Consider the following 16,923-nt stretch of genomic DNA (forward strand, 5'->3'; position numbering starts at 1 on the left):
AAAAACGCTCTCAACCTTTGCACATTCTCTACCTTAAAATGATTAATTAATTTAAAACTTTCTTAAAAACATTTATAAAAGATCAATAATGTAGAACTCAACTCTCATAAATGTGGTTACAAACAACTGACTTTATGTAGGGCTCACATGTTTTCAAAATGTGACGTAGTGTTACACATCTTGTGTCAGCGATTATGTGCTACAGAAATTAAAACCAGACTACACAAAAGGCCTCGTGAAAATGGTGGAAGTGAGATGTTGTTGTTGTGCTATTTTGTTCGCATCAGGTGCAACTGAGTTCAATATCAAAGGAGGCAACTCTTTGGGAGTGGCTCACAAAAACTTCAACTCATGATGAAACTTGCAAATTCAAACGGGTGTGATGATTGCAGGCTAGACCACATGTGTAGGGGTAGTGGTAGTCATGCTCTCACACACTCTACTGCATGCAACACATGATCTTTTTCTCTCCCAATCTCTCTCTCTCTCTCTCTCTCTCTCTCTCTCAGAAATTTTTCGGGGTTTGTTGATCTGTCAGTTTGAATGGATTTGCTTGGCCTTTTCTTATAATGGTACGCTTGATGGCTCTCTCTCTCTCTCTCCCTCTCTCTCTCTTTCTGTGTGTCTCAGTTTTACTCACTCTGTGGGGAGCAGTGGTTTGAATAAGTAGATTTAGATTTGGGCTTTAAACTTTGAAGATTTCTGAGGGGAGTGGTGCAAATCGAACCTAAAGCTCCAAAAAGGTTGAAAATTTCAAGGAAAAGGAGAGTAGGAAAGATGGTGAAAACAGGCACCTGATGTTTGTGTGCTTCTCTCAATCTTGTTATCATTATCATGTGCTTGCTTGCTAACCCTTCACAACCCCAACAAAACCATGGAAATCAAATAATATGACCTATATTTGTATTTAGACTCATCTTTTGCTGAGCCATATTTTTGGAACCCACTGATACATGTTTAGGTGTACCCATTAATTGTCTTTTACCTAAATTAGCAACCTTATTGATCTTGACTAGTTTGAACTCCCACATCAAATCAAGCCTCCAAAAAGAAGAGCAAAAAACACAGATAACAAATTTTACCCCCACCATGCTGCCCCTCTTCCTCCATCTGTTTTAGATACATAGCTTATAGATAGATAGATAGCCACTACTTTTCTCTCTCTCTGTCTCTCTCTTGCATGCATCTTGGTGGTGATGGCTGATCCTGGAGGAAATAGTATAATGAGGGACTACAGGAAAGGGAACTGGACACCCAATGAGACAATGATTCTGATTGAGGCAAAGAAGATGGATGACGAGAGAAGAATGAAAAGAAGTGGGGACAGTGAAGGGAGGAACAAATCTGGAGAGCCAAGATGGAAATGGGTGGAAGATTATTGTTGGAGAAAAGAGTGTCTGAGGAGCCAAAACCAATGCAATGACAAGTGGGATAACCTTATGAGGGATTACAAGAAAGTGAGGGACTACGAGAGGAAGATGGCTGAGGAGAAGGCAGGAGGGTCTTATTGGAAGATTGAGAGGAATGAGAGGAAAGAGAGGAATCTGCCCACCAATATGTCGCCTCAGATATATGATGCTTTGGTGGATGTGGTGGAGAGGAAGGGAGTAACTCATCAGAGGCTTGTTTCTGCAGCTTCTTCCAATCCCAACAGTGTTTTTGTTAGTAGCATTGGTCAGCCTTCATTACCTCCTCTTTTGCAGCATCACATCTCTGCTGCTCCAGCTCCGCCATTACCACTACCATCTCCACCACCACTGGCGGCGCAGCCTCTTCCAGCTGCTCTCACTTATTCTCAGCCAATGCCCACAGTAGGTGCTCTCCCTCTCCCTCTCTCTCTATGAATCATAAAGCTCCATTTCGTTTATGCATTTTCAATTTCCAGCACCATTTTTTTGATAATATGGGTGTTAGGATAGTAGATTAAGCAATAAGCATCAGCAATATTGTAAATATTATTAAGCAAAAGCTTCACTTTCTTTTTTATTAAGCAGTTTTTGGCACTGCATTGTTCTTGGGTAAACTGATGACATTTTCACGAAAAAAAAAAAAAAAATCCTCAATTTTGGTACATGAGAATTGTTCATGGGTTAGTTTTGAGAAAAAATCCTTCCCAAAACTTTCATTCCCGACCTCGGATGCCAAGAATGGTGACAAAGAGTTTCGCTAATTTAGGTATTCTACTGGACCTTCATGGTCAGAATGTAAAATTTCATGCTGAACCTCTGACGAATATTTCTTCACCACAGCCTTATTCTTCGTAAGTTTATTTATTTATTTGTTCAGTTATTTGATTAAGAAAATGTGCATTTTACTCCAATGGGTACTTGAGCAACTGAGATGCTCCAAATGTCATGCCGGAAGCAAGCATTTATGATTAAGATTTGAAGAAAAAAAAAAGAAAAAAAGTGACATTTATTGATGGCTTTGGTGTCATAATTTTCAGTTAGTATTGATTGGTTTGATTTGGTTCCATATATGATTTGGAGATGCGTGATAGCTCAGATTTTGAAACGAGTGAGCATTCAGACTCACCGGCGAAGAGGAGGAGAAGAGGAAGCGGAAGCGGGGAAGAGGGAACCGGCGGTGGCGGCGGCGGCGGAAATACAAATGCAAGCATCTCGCATGAAGTGGGCAGCGCCATATCCAGAAGCGCTTCCATCATAGCAGAAGCCCTCCAGGCGAGCGAGGAGAGAGAAGAGAGGCGGCACAGAGAGCTTCTGAGTTTGCATGAGAGAAGGCTGAAGATAGAGGAGTCTAAGACGGAGATAAGCAGGCAAGGCGTGAGTGGGCTTGTGGATGCCATCAATAAGCTTGCGGATTCCATCCATTCCTTGGCTTCCCACAGCAACCAACCCCCTCCAAAATGATATTACTAGTAAATAATTTTAAAAAAATATATGCATTAATTAATTTTTTAGCTTTAAGATAGGGAATTCCATTTGGTTGGTTGGTTGGTTGGTTGTACATAATTTAATGATTATTCCATTTCTGCTCTATTTGCATGTTGGATTATTCACTTTTCTTAATCACTCTAATTAATTATATCTCTGTCTACCTCTCTCTCTCTTGTAAAATTTAGATTTTAATTAATTAGACATAAATATATGAAACATTTCTCTTAAATTTTGGATCAAGGGCACGTAAATGTAGGTTAAAAAGTTTTATTTGCTAATTTACTTTAAAATAATTAGATCGAGATATTTATATTTAGCAGTATATGACGAAATGCATAACACACATTAGTATATAAACATTAATTTTAATGTGTGTTGTAAAAATATTTGACCACTTGATTATGGATTTGGAATGATAGAGTAAAGTTCATTTCAATTGGGAATTATTAGCAAAAACATTAATAAACAACTTAAATTAACACAAAAACTCACAAACAATAAAAACAACTATAAGCTTTGTACCGTATTATAATCATAAAGTAAAAAGTAGTATCTAAAAGGTTTTACCCTCGTCTCGAGAGTTAAACATTTATTGGTTTCCCAAATTACCCTCATTTAGGAGGTGGCAAATACTGAAAAGCCTCTTAAAAACCATCGCCTCCCCTAGCAATTACTACAAAGTGTCAAAGTGATGGCCGCAGAGACTGTGTGATGCTGTTGTTGGTGGGTGAGCTTTTGGGGGCTTGGAGGCTTTGCTCTAGTGGGTGAGGGAGGGAGATTACAAGGTTCACAATTGGTATACTCTTGGGGTTGCATGGAGTATGTTAAGTTTTATAAATTAGCTTCATTCGGTGTACAAAAATCTTATGTATAATTCATTTTTATTACCAAGTGTTTTGGTATAAAAATGTAAGGTGAAACTACTTTTTGTCCCCATAAACTATAATGTCTTTGCACTTTCTCCTTATAAACTGCCAACTATACTACTTTGCCCTCATGAACTACCATTTTGTGTCCCAAACTTCCTTCTGTTAGTCAAAGCCGTTAACTCAGATGGTTAACCCGTCACTTTGCTTCACTTTACCCCTATGAACTACAACGCATTGTCACTTTGTTCCTATAAACTACAACGCATTGTCACTTTGACCGGCTGAGTTAACGATTTTGATTGACGGAATGAGGTTTTGGGCACAAAATGGTAGTTCATGAGAGCAAAGTAGTACAGTTGGCAGTTCATGGGGAGGAAATGTCAAGACGTTATAGTTCATGGGGGCAAAATGTAGTTTTCCCAAAATGTAAAGGGTTTTGGAGTGTTTGGTGAGTTAGTGGGGTATCATGTTCAAAGTTCATCATGACAAACAAGCGACGGAGAGCTACAAAGAGGTCTTGACCTCCCCTATTCAAACCATGTCACAATGGACAAGTGGCAAGAAACCACAAAGAGCTCCCGGCCTTCTTCTATTCAAATCCCTTCATGACACGACCTGTGTAAAAGCTGTCATATGTTAGAGAGTTAGCAATGAAATCATAGCCTCCGTGTCATGCCGCGAATATCCCCATCATGACGTGAAGGAAAAATTCCTAAAAGCATAAGTTACAGATCTGATTCTCATTTGGGTCGTCTCTTTTCCCATTGCTCTCAATGAAGCTTTGGATGGTTTTTTGTGAGGAAGATGATATGTAGGGTTTTGGGCTACCGAAGGAGTCGGTCAAAAAATGGATACTACAAGGAGATTGTCGAGCTTAGAAGCAAACAAGTTGCTTGTTGTCTTATAGGGTTTAGAATTTGTACAAGGGGTTTTGTAAGTATTTCTTGTGTTTGTAATATGGATCTTCTTGGTTAGTTATTTCATAGGTGTAGCTGTTCCGGCTTGGTTGTGTGATTAACTTTGTACTTTTTATTGATTATGATTCTTTGATTAGATTTTTAATTAGAAATTATTATTATTATTATTTTGGTTAGAATCATTCCTTAGGTTCTATCAAATGATATCAAACTCAGTGTTATGTGAAAAACTCTTAATAGGTAAATATTGCAGTTTACGCGGAATTAACAGATATTTATCTAAGCAAAACAATCATCAAAATATGAGCAATCACACACAAGGATTTTGGTAACGAAAAAGAAACATTTTAGAAACACAATCTAAAAGTAAAACCTCTCCAGGGCAGTCAAACCTGAAAAATCACTATCATAATATTATTCAGAGATTAAGACACTAGGAACACTTACAAACCGATGCAAGACCTTGACTCTGTAAGATTGACATGCCTCCAACTTGTCTCATTCGCTCATAATCTGCTTCAACATGATTCTCCTTTATCGGACCATTCCGATAGACTACTCTATAGCGCTCACAATCAAACTAAAAAAGATCCTCTAAGAGGAACAACTATGCTCAAAATAATTCTCTCTAATCATAGCCTCTCATGAACTCTCTGGGGTGAAATTTCGTGCATCTTTCTTTCTGTAGAGACGTATTTATAATAGCCCTACAATCCTAGACCTAGGACACAATTTGAGATCATCTAAAACTGTTACAAGTACGCGACGTCCAGACGGTAAATGAGCTCGTTCAGACAAGGATCAAAAACATGGGTAGAATGTGTTTTTAACACATGGCCGTCTAGACAGAGGCTAGGGCCGTCCGGAAGGGCCTAGGGCAAACTCGGGGAACGCATTGCTTTCTTTCTTTCTTGGCGTAGCGCGTCCGAACAAGGTGCAGACGAGGCTCTCTAGAATTCTTGTTTCTCAATCTCGTCTGAACGGGGTGCAGACGAGGCTCTCGGGAAAAATATAATTCTTCGAGCGTACGAACGACACTTCTTCTCGTCCGAACAGAATTTGCATGGATGATGAATCTTGGCACTTTTGGTCACCATTTTGCTTACCGAATTATGCCAACAAGAACTTACATTATGAGTTTGAGTTGTGAGAGCATTATAGGGATAGATTGTTGAAGTGTAACAATGTCACTCTATTCACGTGTACGACTCTTAAAACATGCATTGTGGAGTGCAATTTTAAATACCATAAAAGGTTTTAGTTTTTTTTTTTTCAGTGAACGCTAACTGATTTTCAAATCATGAGTTAGTCAAGGCTCGATCCAATAGTATAGATAGATAGCATCAATGTTGTCTTTAACATAGATTGTGAGAAGAAGACGTCCTTGTCAACAATGTACGACTGGTTGGAGGTGAATATCAGGGACCAGTTCTATAGTGATAATGGCGATGTTGATGACTTGGTGATATTCAAGGATGGTGACGATGAGGCTTGCACGAATCACCTCTGCGTTGCTCATAACTTGCTAAGGCCAAATGTCTAACGAGAACAACAACACAATTCCTTCTTATACTCCTTAGTTGGCTTGCATTACGCCTTTTGTTATCGGAAGGAGGTGGTCGAGTGGCCATTTCCTACTGGCAACTCTTGCCATAGTTTTTAATTTTTTTTTTTTTTTTATTTGAGAGTAAATTAGTAACTTCAAAATAATTGAGATGCCCATGCCATTCAAATGTGATTCCGCTGATATTAATAGTCACATTTGATTCATGGTATAACTCGAAACAAAATATAGTTTATAGGGGTGTGTTATAGTAAGTTGTAGTTTGAAAGTGTAAGTACAATGAAACAATAGTTCGAAAGAATAAAGTATAATTTACCCTACGCTTTAACTCCCAATTTATAACTCCTGTTGTAAAGACACCTCAAAATTATCATTTTCTGTACATCTCAAATGGATAATTTTACTTGCACAATGTGTAAAAGAAAAGGAAATTACTTTCATGTCACTTTACAGTTTACACCCTCCATAATTTTTTAGCATTAAAATAAATGAAAAATAATTTACATAACTTACACCTATCATATATATATATATATACAACAAATGTTGAAATTGTCCTCATATAGTTTATTACTGTTTTTGATTGTTTATTCTTATTTGATGTTTCTTTGCCTAAAAGCTGCCGGATTGGACTCGACATTGCCAAGTTCCGTCAGTCATAAGTAATAATGGAGCTTTATTGATTAAAATATGTTAAGTGACATCAAAGCATTGATTTAGGGTGTTTAAGTACTAAAAATGATGAATAAAATTAAAAAAAAAAAATGATAGTTTTGAGATATGTTTATAAAAGGGAAAAAGTGTTAGTTTATTAGATTAAAGCCTTTAAGAGTTTGTTTGAGTTTGTAATTTAAAAATAGTGATTTGAAAAAATAATTTTTAAAAACGCAGTTAAATATTTAGTAAAATTATAATTTAGCTTTTGAAATTGTACATTTTTTAAAAAGTATCATATTGCCTACTTTTTAAAAAACGCAATCTCAAACGATCTATTTTTTACAATTTAATTTAAAATCAGACTTTTTGTGGACGAAATAGCAATTAATATCAAAGGCACCCAAAATATAATTTATGGTTTCTTTAGCTCAAAGAGTTTTGTTGGTTTAAATAATATTTATTTTATGATTTAAAAAGTATATATAATTAATTTTAACACATTTTAAAAACTTTAAATAATATAAAATATGAAATTCGGAAGAGCTTTGAATATGCTTAGAGATTCAGTCTAAAGACAAGAAAAAAATCGATGGACAAAAAGAGAATCCCACCCACCAATCCATGGTTGGAGCGTGAGAAAAACGCGCCTAAAGATGCGTGGGATAGAGCGGTTCATGTATCATTTATGAGGCAGAAATGTGTGAGGAAAATGAGTCCAACTGAGCAGTTCTGCAAAAGAACAGGTAATGGCATCCCAAGAAGACTGGTCAAAGGCGACCGGTCAATGATCTCTCAGATGCTTTGGGAGGGAATTTACGAAAATACCATCAGTGTATTATTATTATTATTATTGGCGGCAGAATGAGGCACAGGGCGAGTGACAAAAGAAGGCTTTTATTTTTATAATTTTCTTTTGTTCCCACTTTAGCCCCCACTAAAGAACCCCGAGGGTAAGAAAGGACCATTATTGGCTAATTTGGTAGCCTCAGTTGTATTTTCTGACAACAGGGTTTAATAAAGTTTGCCTTTTTTCCTTTCGAGAGATAACCTGGATATAATGGGTATTTCAGCTTTTTTCGTCCTTTTCTGCTGCTTAAGGACTGAAAATTACTCTCCACCTGCCACTTTCACATGCCTCTCCCCCTCTCCATTTGTTACTTTCAATCATAATTTTTTTATTATTTTTAATTTAAATATATTAAATTCTATCACATCAATATTATTTCTATCTTACAGACCTATATATATATATATATATATATATATATATATATATATAATTTGAATTTTTCTGTCCATGCGTTTTAAAAATTGAAATTAAAAATTTGTCTAAAGAGAAATATTATGGATCCATAAATTCTTCATATTTGACTTACATATATAAAATTTGAATTTTTCTGTCCATGCGTTTTAAAAATTGAAATTAAAAGTTTGTCCAAAGAAAAATGTTATGGGTCAATAAATTCTTCATATTTGGCTCATATTCTTTTACAATTAACTATTAGATTTGTGGAGTTTACTATTGACTTATATAGAGTCCACATAAATCTACAAATTTAATAGTCAATTGTAGGAAAATATTGGCCAAATATAGAGAATATATTGACACCCTAACATTTTTCCATTCCAAAACCTTCTAACTTTTTTTGTTTTGTTATTATTTTATTATTTTATAGTATTGAGTTGGTTTTAATGCATCAAATTCATAATACCCTAGGATGTTAAGTATATACTTCAGTCATAAATATCCGATTAATGCACTTTCTTATGGTAAGCCGATAATTATTATTTAAAAAAAAAAAAAATTGATGGTTAATTTTATTATTATTATTATTTTATCTTAGCAGATGATTAAGTACTTGATAGGAGATGGATGGGTATAGTTGTGAATCTTGTGATGTGTCATCAAAAGAGGAAAAGGAGAATAGCATAACAAAAACCCTTTGAGTAGCAGATCAGATGGGAAAAAAGATTACGAACAAATTGAGACGAGGAAATAGAGAGCAAGGAGAGAGATCACTTGGTAGAAATTGTTGGAAATAATTTTGGATGGTGCACAAAATTCTTATTGAAACAAAATAATACAAATATGAAAATTAACAACAAAATAAATAAAATTAACATTACAAGCATCATATTAAGACATAAAGTGAGAGAAACCAACAACACTATCATCCAACAGCCACTTACATGAGTTTGTATCAAGAAAAACATATAATCTATGTTATATGTAAACCCAAAATTTAACAATATAAGAAGCATATTGTTAAGTGCTAAAATATTCATATTTTTAGTCCTTAACTTACATGTTTTAATCATTTAGTTTTAGTTAATTCATGTCATTTTAGTTCCTTTATGTGTTTTCTTTGTTTTTGTAGGCTTTTGGAAGAAAATGAAGTAAATCTGAAAAATTTGGGCTCAAAGAGAGAAAATGGAAAAAATTCGAGCCCCTGACAATGCGCGATACCAAAGAAGACAAAGCATGAAGCGGCCATGTGCGATTGAGCGCACAACAGAAGAGGCTCGATTGCAGACTTGTGATCGAGCGCACATAGGGGTGTCAATGCAGGCGGTTAAAAACCGCCCGCTAACCGTTAACCGCTATAACCGCTAACTGCTTAACCGTATTAACCGCTAACCGTTAACCGCATTTTTATATAATATATTTTTATAATTATAAATATAAAAATATTTATACATATAACATAATCACTTGATCATTAAATCAATTTTTTTTTTTAAAAAAAAAATAATTAAATCACATTTTGAGTATTAATATATTATCACTATAATTTATATGATTATATCATATAATCACTTGATCATTAAATCACAATTTTTTTTAAAAAAATAATTAAATCACAATTTGAGTATTAATATATTATCACTATAATTTATATGATTATATCACATGATCAATTGATCATTAAATCATTTGATTATATAATAACAAGGGAAAAATATAAAAAAGCCCCCCAAACTACCAGCCGTTTTCGATTTAGCCCCCTAATGTTCCAAAAGTGATAAAGTAGCCCCCTAAACTACCAAACTATTGCATTTTGGCCACTCCGTTAGTCAAAACCGTCAGTTTGGACGGAAACTGCAAAACGACGTCGTTTGTTACAGGTAAGTTACTACAATGCCCTTTTGGAAAAAATATAAAAAAGCCCCCCAAACTACCAGCCATTTTCATTTTAGCCCCCTAATATTCAGAAAGTGATAAAGTAGCTCCCAAACTACCAAACAATTGCAATTTGGCCACTCCGTTATTCATTACCGTCAAATATGATGAAAAATTTAAAACTACATCGTTTTGGCAATGGTAAGTTACCAAAATGCCTTTTTTGGAAAAAAAATATCATATTAAAACAAGCAAGCAAAACGGCGCCGTTTTGCTTGAAATTAGGGTTTCCTTACACTTACCAAAATGATGCCACTTTGGTAAGTGTTAGGAATTAAAAGAAAAAACCCTAGACCCCACGCAGGTGACCCACGAAAAAACCCCCAACCCCAGTTTATCTTTCTCCCCAAAACCGCCGGCCACCACGTCGTCTATCTCCGACAGCCTGTAAATCTTACCCATAACTCAATCTTTTTATTGTATTTCATGGTATAGTTGTCGGATCGGTGTTGTTTATCTACGAACGTGATTTTTTTGTTTGATTTCTACAATGGGTAAGAATTTTTCGGTGGCGCTTCGTAGCTAGTGGATGGTGTGGCCGGCGGTGGCAGGGGCAGTCGTTTGGAGAGAAAGAGAGAGAGGGGCGTTGCGTTTTTTTCACTTGAGGGAGAAGGTTGCCGGAGATAGAACGATGTGGTGGTCAGCGGTTTGGGGGAGAGAGATAAACTGGGGTTGGGGGGTTTTTCTGCGTGGTGTCTAAGGTTTTTTCTTTTTATTCCTAACACTTATCAAAACGGCGCCGTTTTGGTAAGTGTAAGGAAACCTTAATTTCAAGCAAAACGGCGCCATTTAGCGTGCTTGTTTTAATATGATTGTTTTTTCTAAAAGGGCATTTTAGTAACTTACCATTGTCAAAACGACGTAATTTTGAATTTTCCATCATATTTGACAGTAATGACTAACGGAGTAGCCAAATTGCAACTGTTTGGTAGTTAGGGGGCTACTTTATCACTTTCTGAACATTAGGGGGCTAAAATGAAAACGGCTTGTAGTTTGGGGGGCTTTTTTATATTTTTCTCAAAAGGGCATTGTAGTAACTTACCCGTAACAAACGACGTCGTTTTGCAGTTTCCGTCCAAACTGACGGTTTTGACTAACGGAGTGGCCAAAATGCAATAATTTGATAGTTTGGGGGGCTACTTTATCACTTTTGGAACATTAGGGGGCTAAATCGAAAACGGCTGGTAGTTTGTGGGGCTTTTTTATATTTTTTCCTAATAACAAATTATACATATATAATATGACATAACTCATAAGTATACCAATTCATACTAATACAACAATTAAATATCTAGAGACTTATTTCCAATGTATGTTATAAATTTATAAGTCTATATAAGTCTACATATGCATATGAATAATATAAATGTATAATATCAATACTTAATCATATGATTCAATGACAATTCAAATACTTTATTCAAGACTTCAAGTGAATCATATTATTAATGTACAATGATGATATGATTCGTATAATATCAAATTAAGGCCTCGTTTGGTTCGCGGATTATCCAGTTCATTGGAAAAGGATTAGCTACCACTGGGAATAGATTAGCTAGTCCTATTCTTTTGTTTGGTTGTAACGCTGGAATAGACTACCTAATCATATTCCTTCGTTTGATACAATGCAATATGTTGGTGAATAGAATCGTATTGTGATCTTATTTCCTAAAATACCCTTATAATATAAATACAATTTATATTATTAAGGACTTTCATTGTTTTCTTTTTTTTGAAACATAAACACCTTTACTATAATTTTTTTTTTAGTTATGTCATGTATGTGGTTTTTTTTTTTTTTTTTTTAAAAAAAAAACAATTACGCTACAAAATTAAAATTATTTATATAAAAAAATTACATAATCATCATATCACCATATTTTATAATTAAAACTACAAAAAGCACATTAACCATCTTGATATCATTTTGGTAAGAACTCAATTAAAATGGAATAGCAATCGTTCTTCCTTAAAAATATATATATATCACTAAACATCTTAACCATCAAAAAATGGTATAGCAATCGATCTTAATTAAAAAAATGTAAACATGCATGCAAACTAAAAATAGTCGATTTTCTGCAACTCCTCAAGTGTCATTAATAATTCCACGCACCAATTCTTCTTTGTCATAATCTGGAACGCTGAAGAATAGATCCATTATCTCAGGTTGACAAACAATCAATCTTGCTGCTTTGAGACGATCCTTACTGCTAAGACCAATTATTTTTGATAGCTCCTCATTAACTTTTAATCTACTCTCTCGTTCTACTGAACCTGTAACTGCCTTGCTAAGATTCTCTGATGCAGTAATTAAATTCATCGCAACCTGGTTACCAATTTCAAGAAATTTTTTGGCGATGTTATCTTCGGCACTCTTATTAGGCTTTTTTCTTTTTCGACCCAAAAGTCCTTCTCCTCCATTGCCATTGGTGGGCAACTGTGTGCACGACACGTCTTCATTAAACTCTTCGAACCCATCTTTCTCGTTTTGGCCCATATTGTTTTCATCAGATTTTTCATTTTGTAAATCTTCACAAATGTCAATTGGTGTTTGAGCATCTCTGCTAGTAGCATGGTCTTTTGCATAGACAATGCAAAGATCTTTATATAAGGGAAAAGATTTATTTTTAAAAGCAGCTGCCCCTTTATGACTCTACAAAACCATCAAATATGATAATGTCCAATTAATATATTATGCACATAATAAGATTATAAATATATCAATTGCAACATGATACAAATTTACCTGCACATACGCTTGCCACACAGCATCTTCAGCAACCACACATTTTCTAACATTGTCACATCCAAATCCACTTGCATCAGGACCACACAACATTGCATGGACTATTTGAAATTCCCTTTTCAAAGTTTTCAGTCTTGATTCTATATGTGGTTTTGCTTTGATTCCAGCATTTCGTAATGTCTTTGAGAGCTTTACCTCCAAGATTCTAAGATAACCTAGTTGAAGCCTAGTCTATTGTCTATCGTTTCCTTCATTGTAGTGCTCAACCAAAGCCTGAACAAGTTTGATATCTTCTTCAGGAGCCCATTTCCTTCTAACAGAATCTTGAGAATCCAATGTGGATGAATTCATATCTAAAAAAAATGAAGAACAATGATACATAAAGTAATAAAACTATAATTATAAAGGAAAATATGCATACCAATATGGCTAACATCAACAATAAAGACCAATTGCCAACATGCAAAGAAAGGTTTCAATATATTAAAAAAAAATTGACCCATAATATAGTACATCTTAACATGGTCAAGTGCCATCCACACATAACATATTTAAATAATTGTTACATATCAATTGCCTCGCCTAATTCCCCTCCACGCATTAAACATTTCATTTGCCATAGTTGTTCTCAATGCACTCCATTCATCTGAAGCCTCGATATGTGTTATTGGATCATTATTATTTCCAGTATGTGAGTGCTCTTGTTGGTCCAATTCTTCCTCTAATGGATCCATAGGCATCATCCTTCGTATCTAGTTATGCAGAAGACAACATGCCGTAATAATCTGATTATGTATCTTAATTGGATAAAACGATGGACTCCTTAAAATAGCCCAACGTAATTTAAGCAACCCGAAACATCTCTCAATAGTATTCCTAGCCGACGAATGTTTCATGTTAAAGAATTCTTCAGCTGTAGTTGGTTGATGTCCAACTCTCCAGTCATTTAGGTGGTATCGCTGCCCTCTATATGGTGCAAGAAAACCCTTGCAATTTGTGTAGCCAGCATCAACAAGATAGTAGTAACCTATATATGTTTTTCTTTCTTTTTTTTTAAATGGCTTTAGTACAACAAAGGATTATTAAAATAATGAAATTGACAAAGGTATTTTCCTTACCATGAGGTACAATCAATCCATTTCTCCTATTTATTGCATCTCGAAGCACTCTACCTGTGACAATCCTAAGTCCCTTTAGAGTATTTTTAGTTGACTCGTAGATATTTTTTTAAAAAAAAGGGTTGGTTTAGGTTAACAATGAGAATGGACAAATAAAAAATATATAATAATATTAATAATAATAATAATAATGAGAATAATAATAAGTAAATAAAATAAAAGAGTAAAATATAAATAATAGTAATAATATATATGTGGAGCCCTAGGCGTCAACAAAAAAAAAAAAAAAAAAATTTTGAAAACCCTAAAGTCTAAGCGCCGCCTAACTTTTCCTCCTTGCCAACCTTATTTATACCCTAGTACTACGTCTCTCTCTCTCTCTCTCTCTCTCAGTAATCCACGCACACCAAGTCTAGGTGCAATTTCCTCCTCAACGTGAGTGTCAGCTCTGCAGGTATAACCTTGGACTCACAACTTTTCTTAGTATTACATATACTCATTCAAAAGCAAGTGGAGTGAAAGTCATTGTTCATTGTAGCCTTGGTTACCGTGTTGACTTGTAGTGGGGCAGGGGGGGTTGATTTTTTTCTCTATACGTGATTCCATTGCATATCTCACACCTACTTGTCCTTAGAGAAATCAAAGTTATGACAATATGCCAAACTCACAGTTTTAAAAACCAGCCCTCTTAATTGTTGTTTTAACAAGTTCTCCAATTAATATTTTTCTTCTTTTCCACTCTAGCCGTAGACTCTCACTGACAGCCATGGTTATGTATGAAATATATATATATATATATATATATATATATATATATATATATAGTAGTACTTTAAAATATATCAATATGTACATCTGATGGTTCAATATATTTATAATGATTCAATATATATATATATATATATATATATATATATATATATATATATATAGTAGTACTTTAAAATATATCAATACATATATATATTCAAGTTGTTCATATATATAGCTCTGACAGAGGTATATTATATACACGCATGGTAAAGTTATATATATATATATACACATAGCATGCTGACGGACGTGTATATATATATATGGTATTCAAGTTGTTCATCTATACATATAGATGGGGTAGTGAGCAGTGTGTGTATATATATATATATATATATATAGTATGGAAGAACTTAAAGTATATATATATAAAGGAGTATTACTAAATAAAATAAATTCTGAAAATTTTATGAGAAAATATACCTAAATACCTAAGTAAGTTCATTCTCAATTGATTAGCAAGCCAACTCATAATAGTAGTAGAACGTTTTGTTGTGACGCGTATGAGGGTAGTAATGTGTCTGTATTTCCTTCAGGAGATTAGTTAGCAGTCAGAGGAAAATTTTACTGCAGTCAAGAGGTAAGCGAATTTATTATCCCTTTCATAAAAATTATCATGTCGTGATATTTATGCAATTTTGTTTTCAATTGCAAATGATTATTTTGTTTATATTATGGAATTTTGCTACATGCATGACAAGTTTGAGAAAAAGAAATATTGTGAAAATAGTGATGTTTATAAAGAGAATTTTGAGACAATGATCATAAACCCTCTTACATGTTGCCCAAGAGAAGTACAAGAAATGAGAAAAGAGTGTTATAAAATGAGGGCACATGTAGGGAGGAGTGTATTTTTGGCCCAAGAGAAACAAGAGAAAAGCTCGGTACCGATGCTAAGGATGGAGGCGCAACCGCTGAAGGAGGCTCTGCCAGAAGGTGGTTCCATCATAGTTTTATTTTTGCCATGCTGAGTGCACCCAGAGTTAATCGGCTGGCCAGGGGACGGGGCTGCGGCCACAGTATCTCATCTCAGGTCGCAAGGACCGCGCAACCCTAGTATATGGGGGTAACAGTATACATGGGCCCTAGTATGAGATAAAAACTCATAAATTTTATTGATGAAAATATATTTTAATTGCTTTCTATTTTCTTTAAAAATATACTGGGAACATATGTAGTTATGAGTTCCATTTTTCAAAACGGGACAAGGAGTAAAACTGCTCATGGTTATGGATTTCACTTACTGGGCCCCCTTTGGGCTCATCAGTTTTTATTTCTTGTTTCAGGTGGTGACCAGGCTGCACTAGGATGCCGGAATGGGGACGGGCGTATTTAGGATTTCTTATGATTTCATATTAGTCAAGTTAATAAGTGCGTTGGCACAGTTTTCTTTCAGAAATTGATAGATTTATTTTAATAAGGATATCTATCTCGTTGTGAGACATATTTCTGTTAAACAAGAATATTTCAGTTTAGTTATTATTTTTAGACATGATATTCTAGACTTTCATGCATTCATTGTTATACTAGTATTGTTTAGTTGATAAACCTTATGGATCTTTGCGAGTAAGAAAATCATTAACAAACCTAACCCTAACGGGCTGGGGATGTTACACTACCGTCTGCAGCAGAGCCTTCCCAACCAGCTAAAATGTAGATAAAATGCATGTCTTGTAAGCATACGCCTAGTACATTTGTGGTGATCTCTCCCTTTCTGTTGCGGTATCTAGGTTTATCGTCTAAAGGTACCCTCACCCTAATATGTGTTCCATCTAATGCACCTAAACAATTCTTTATATATATATATATCATAGTTGGATGAAAATAAACTTAGCAAAAAGTGCATTATAATATACCTTAAACCATTTCCATCTCTCATCTGTAGAGTTTTCGGGAACTGCTCCAGTTTCTTAAGAAACTCTGCGTGTAACCGTATAACTGCATGTAATACGCTTTTGAAATGCCTACTAATTGTCTCTCCTGAGCGCCTAAATTGACGTTTTATAATTCTATTCTTTACGTGATGAGCTAAGATGTATAAAAACATTGCAACTTGCTCATCTACTAGCATGTGTTTTGTGGCTTTTAATCCACCTCTTGCTTCAAGCATATTACATAAATTGCTGAATGCATTTCTATCCATTCTAAAATGGTTATG

At 34.7% G+C, this 16,923-nt stretch overlaps 1 protein-coding gene and 1 pseudogene across 2 annotated transcripts; one reads left to right on the forward strand and one right to left on the reverse strand.

The window, feature by feature from the left end:
* The first annotated feature begins 241 nt into the window (after window positions 1-241).
* On the forward strand, window positions 242-3,017 carry LOC132171542 (uncharacterized). 2 transcript variants are annotated; one of them, XM_059582884.2, is made up of 2 exons: window positions 242-1,815; window positions 2,506-3,017. In XM_059582884.2, the coding sequence occupies exons 1-2, from the start codon at window positions 1,197-1,199 to the stop codon at window positions 2,868-2,870; spliced, it is 984 nt and encodes a 327-aa protein (XP_059438867.1). In that variant the 5' UTR covers window positions 242-1,196; the 3' UTR covers window positions 2,871-3,017. The 2 variants fall into 2 exon arrangements, with proteins under 2 accessions (XP_059438867.1, XP_059438866.1); XM_059582883.2 differs by having other exon boundaries at window positions 242-1,811; window positions 2,490-3,017.
* Window positions 3,018-12,174: 9,157 nt separating this feature from the next.
* Window positions 12,175-13,185, reverse strand: LOC148589736 (uncharacterized; annotated as a pseudogene).
* Window positions 13,186-16,923: the final 3,738 nt, after the last annotated feature.

Source organism: Corylus avellana, chromosome 1, assembly GCF_965113065.1.
Source record: "Corylus avellana chromosome 1, dhCorAvel1.hap1.2, whole genome shotgun sequence".
NCBI classification, from domain to species: Eukaryota; Viridiplantae; Streptophyta; class Magnoliopsida; order Fagales; family Betulaceae; genus Corylus; species Corylus avellana.

Coding starts and splice junctions, on each gene's coding strand:
- LOC132171542 (XM_059582883.2), top strand. CDS start 1,197: ATGGCTGATCCTGGAGGAAATAGTATAATGAGGGACTACAGGAAAGGG. Junction 1,812..2,489: donor ATTCTCAGCCAATGCCCACA/GTAGGTGCTCTC, acceptor TATGATTTGGAG/ATGCGTGATAGCTCAGATTT.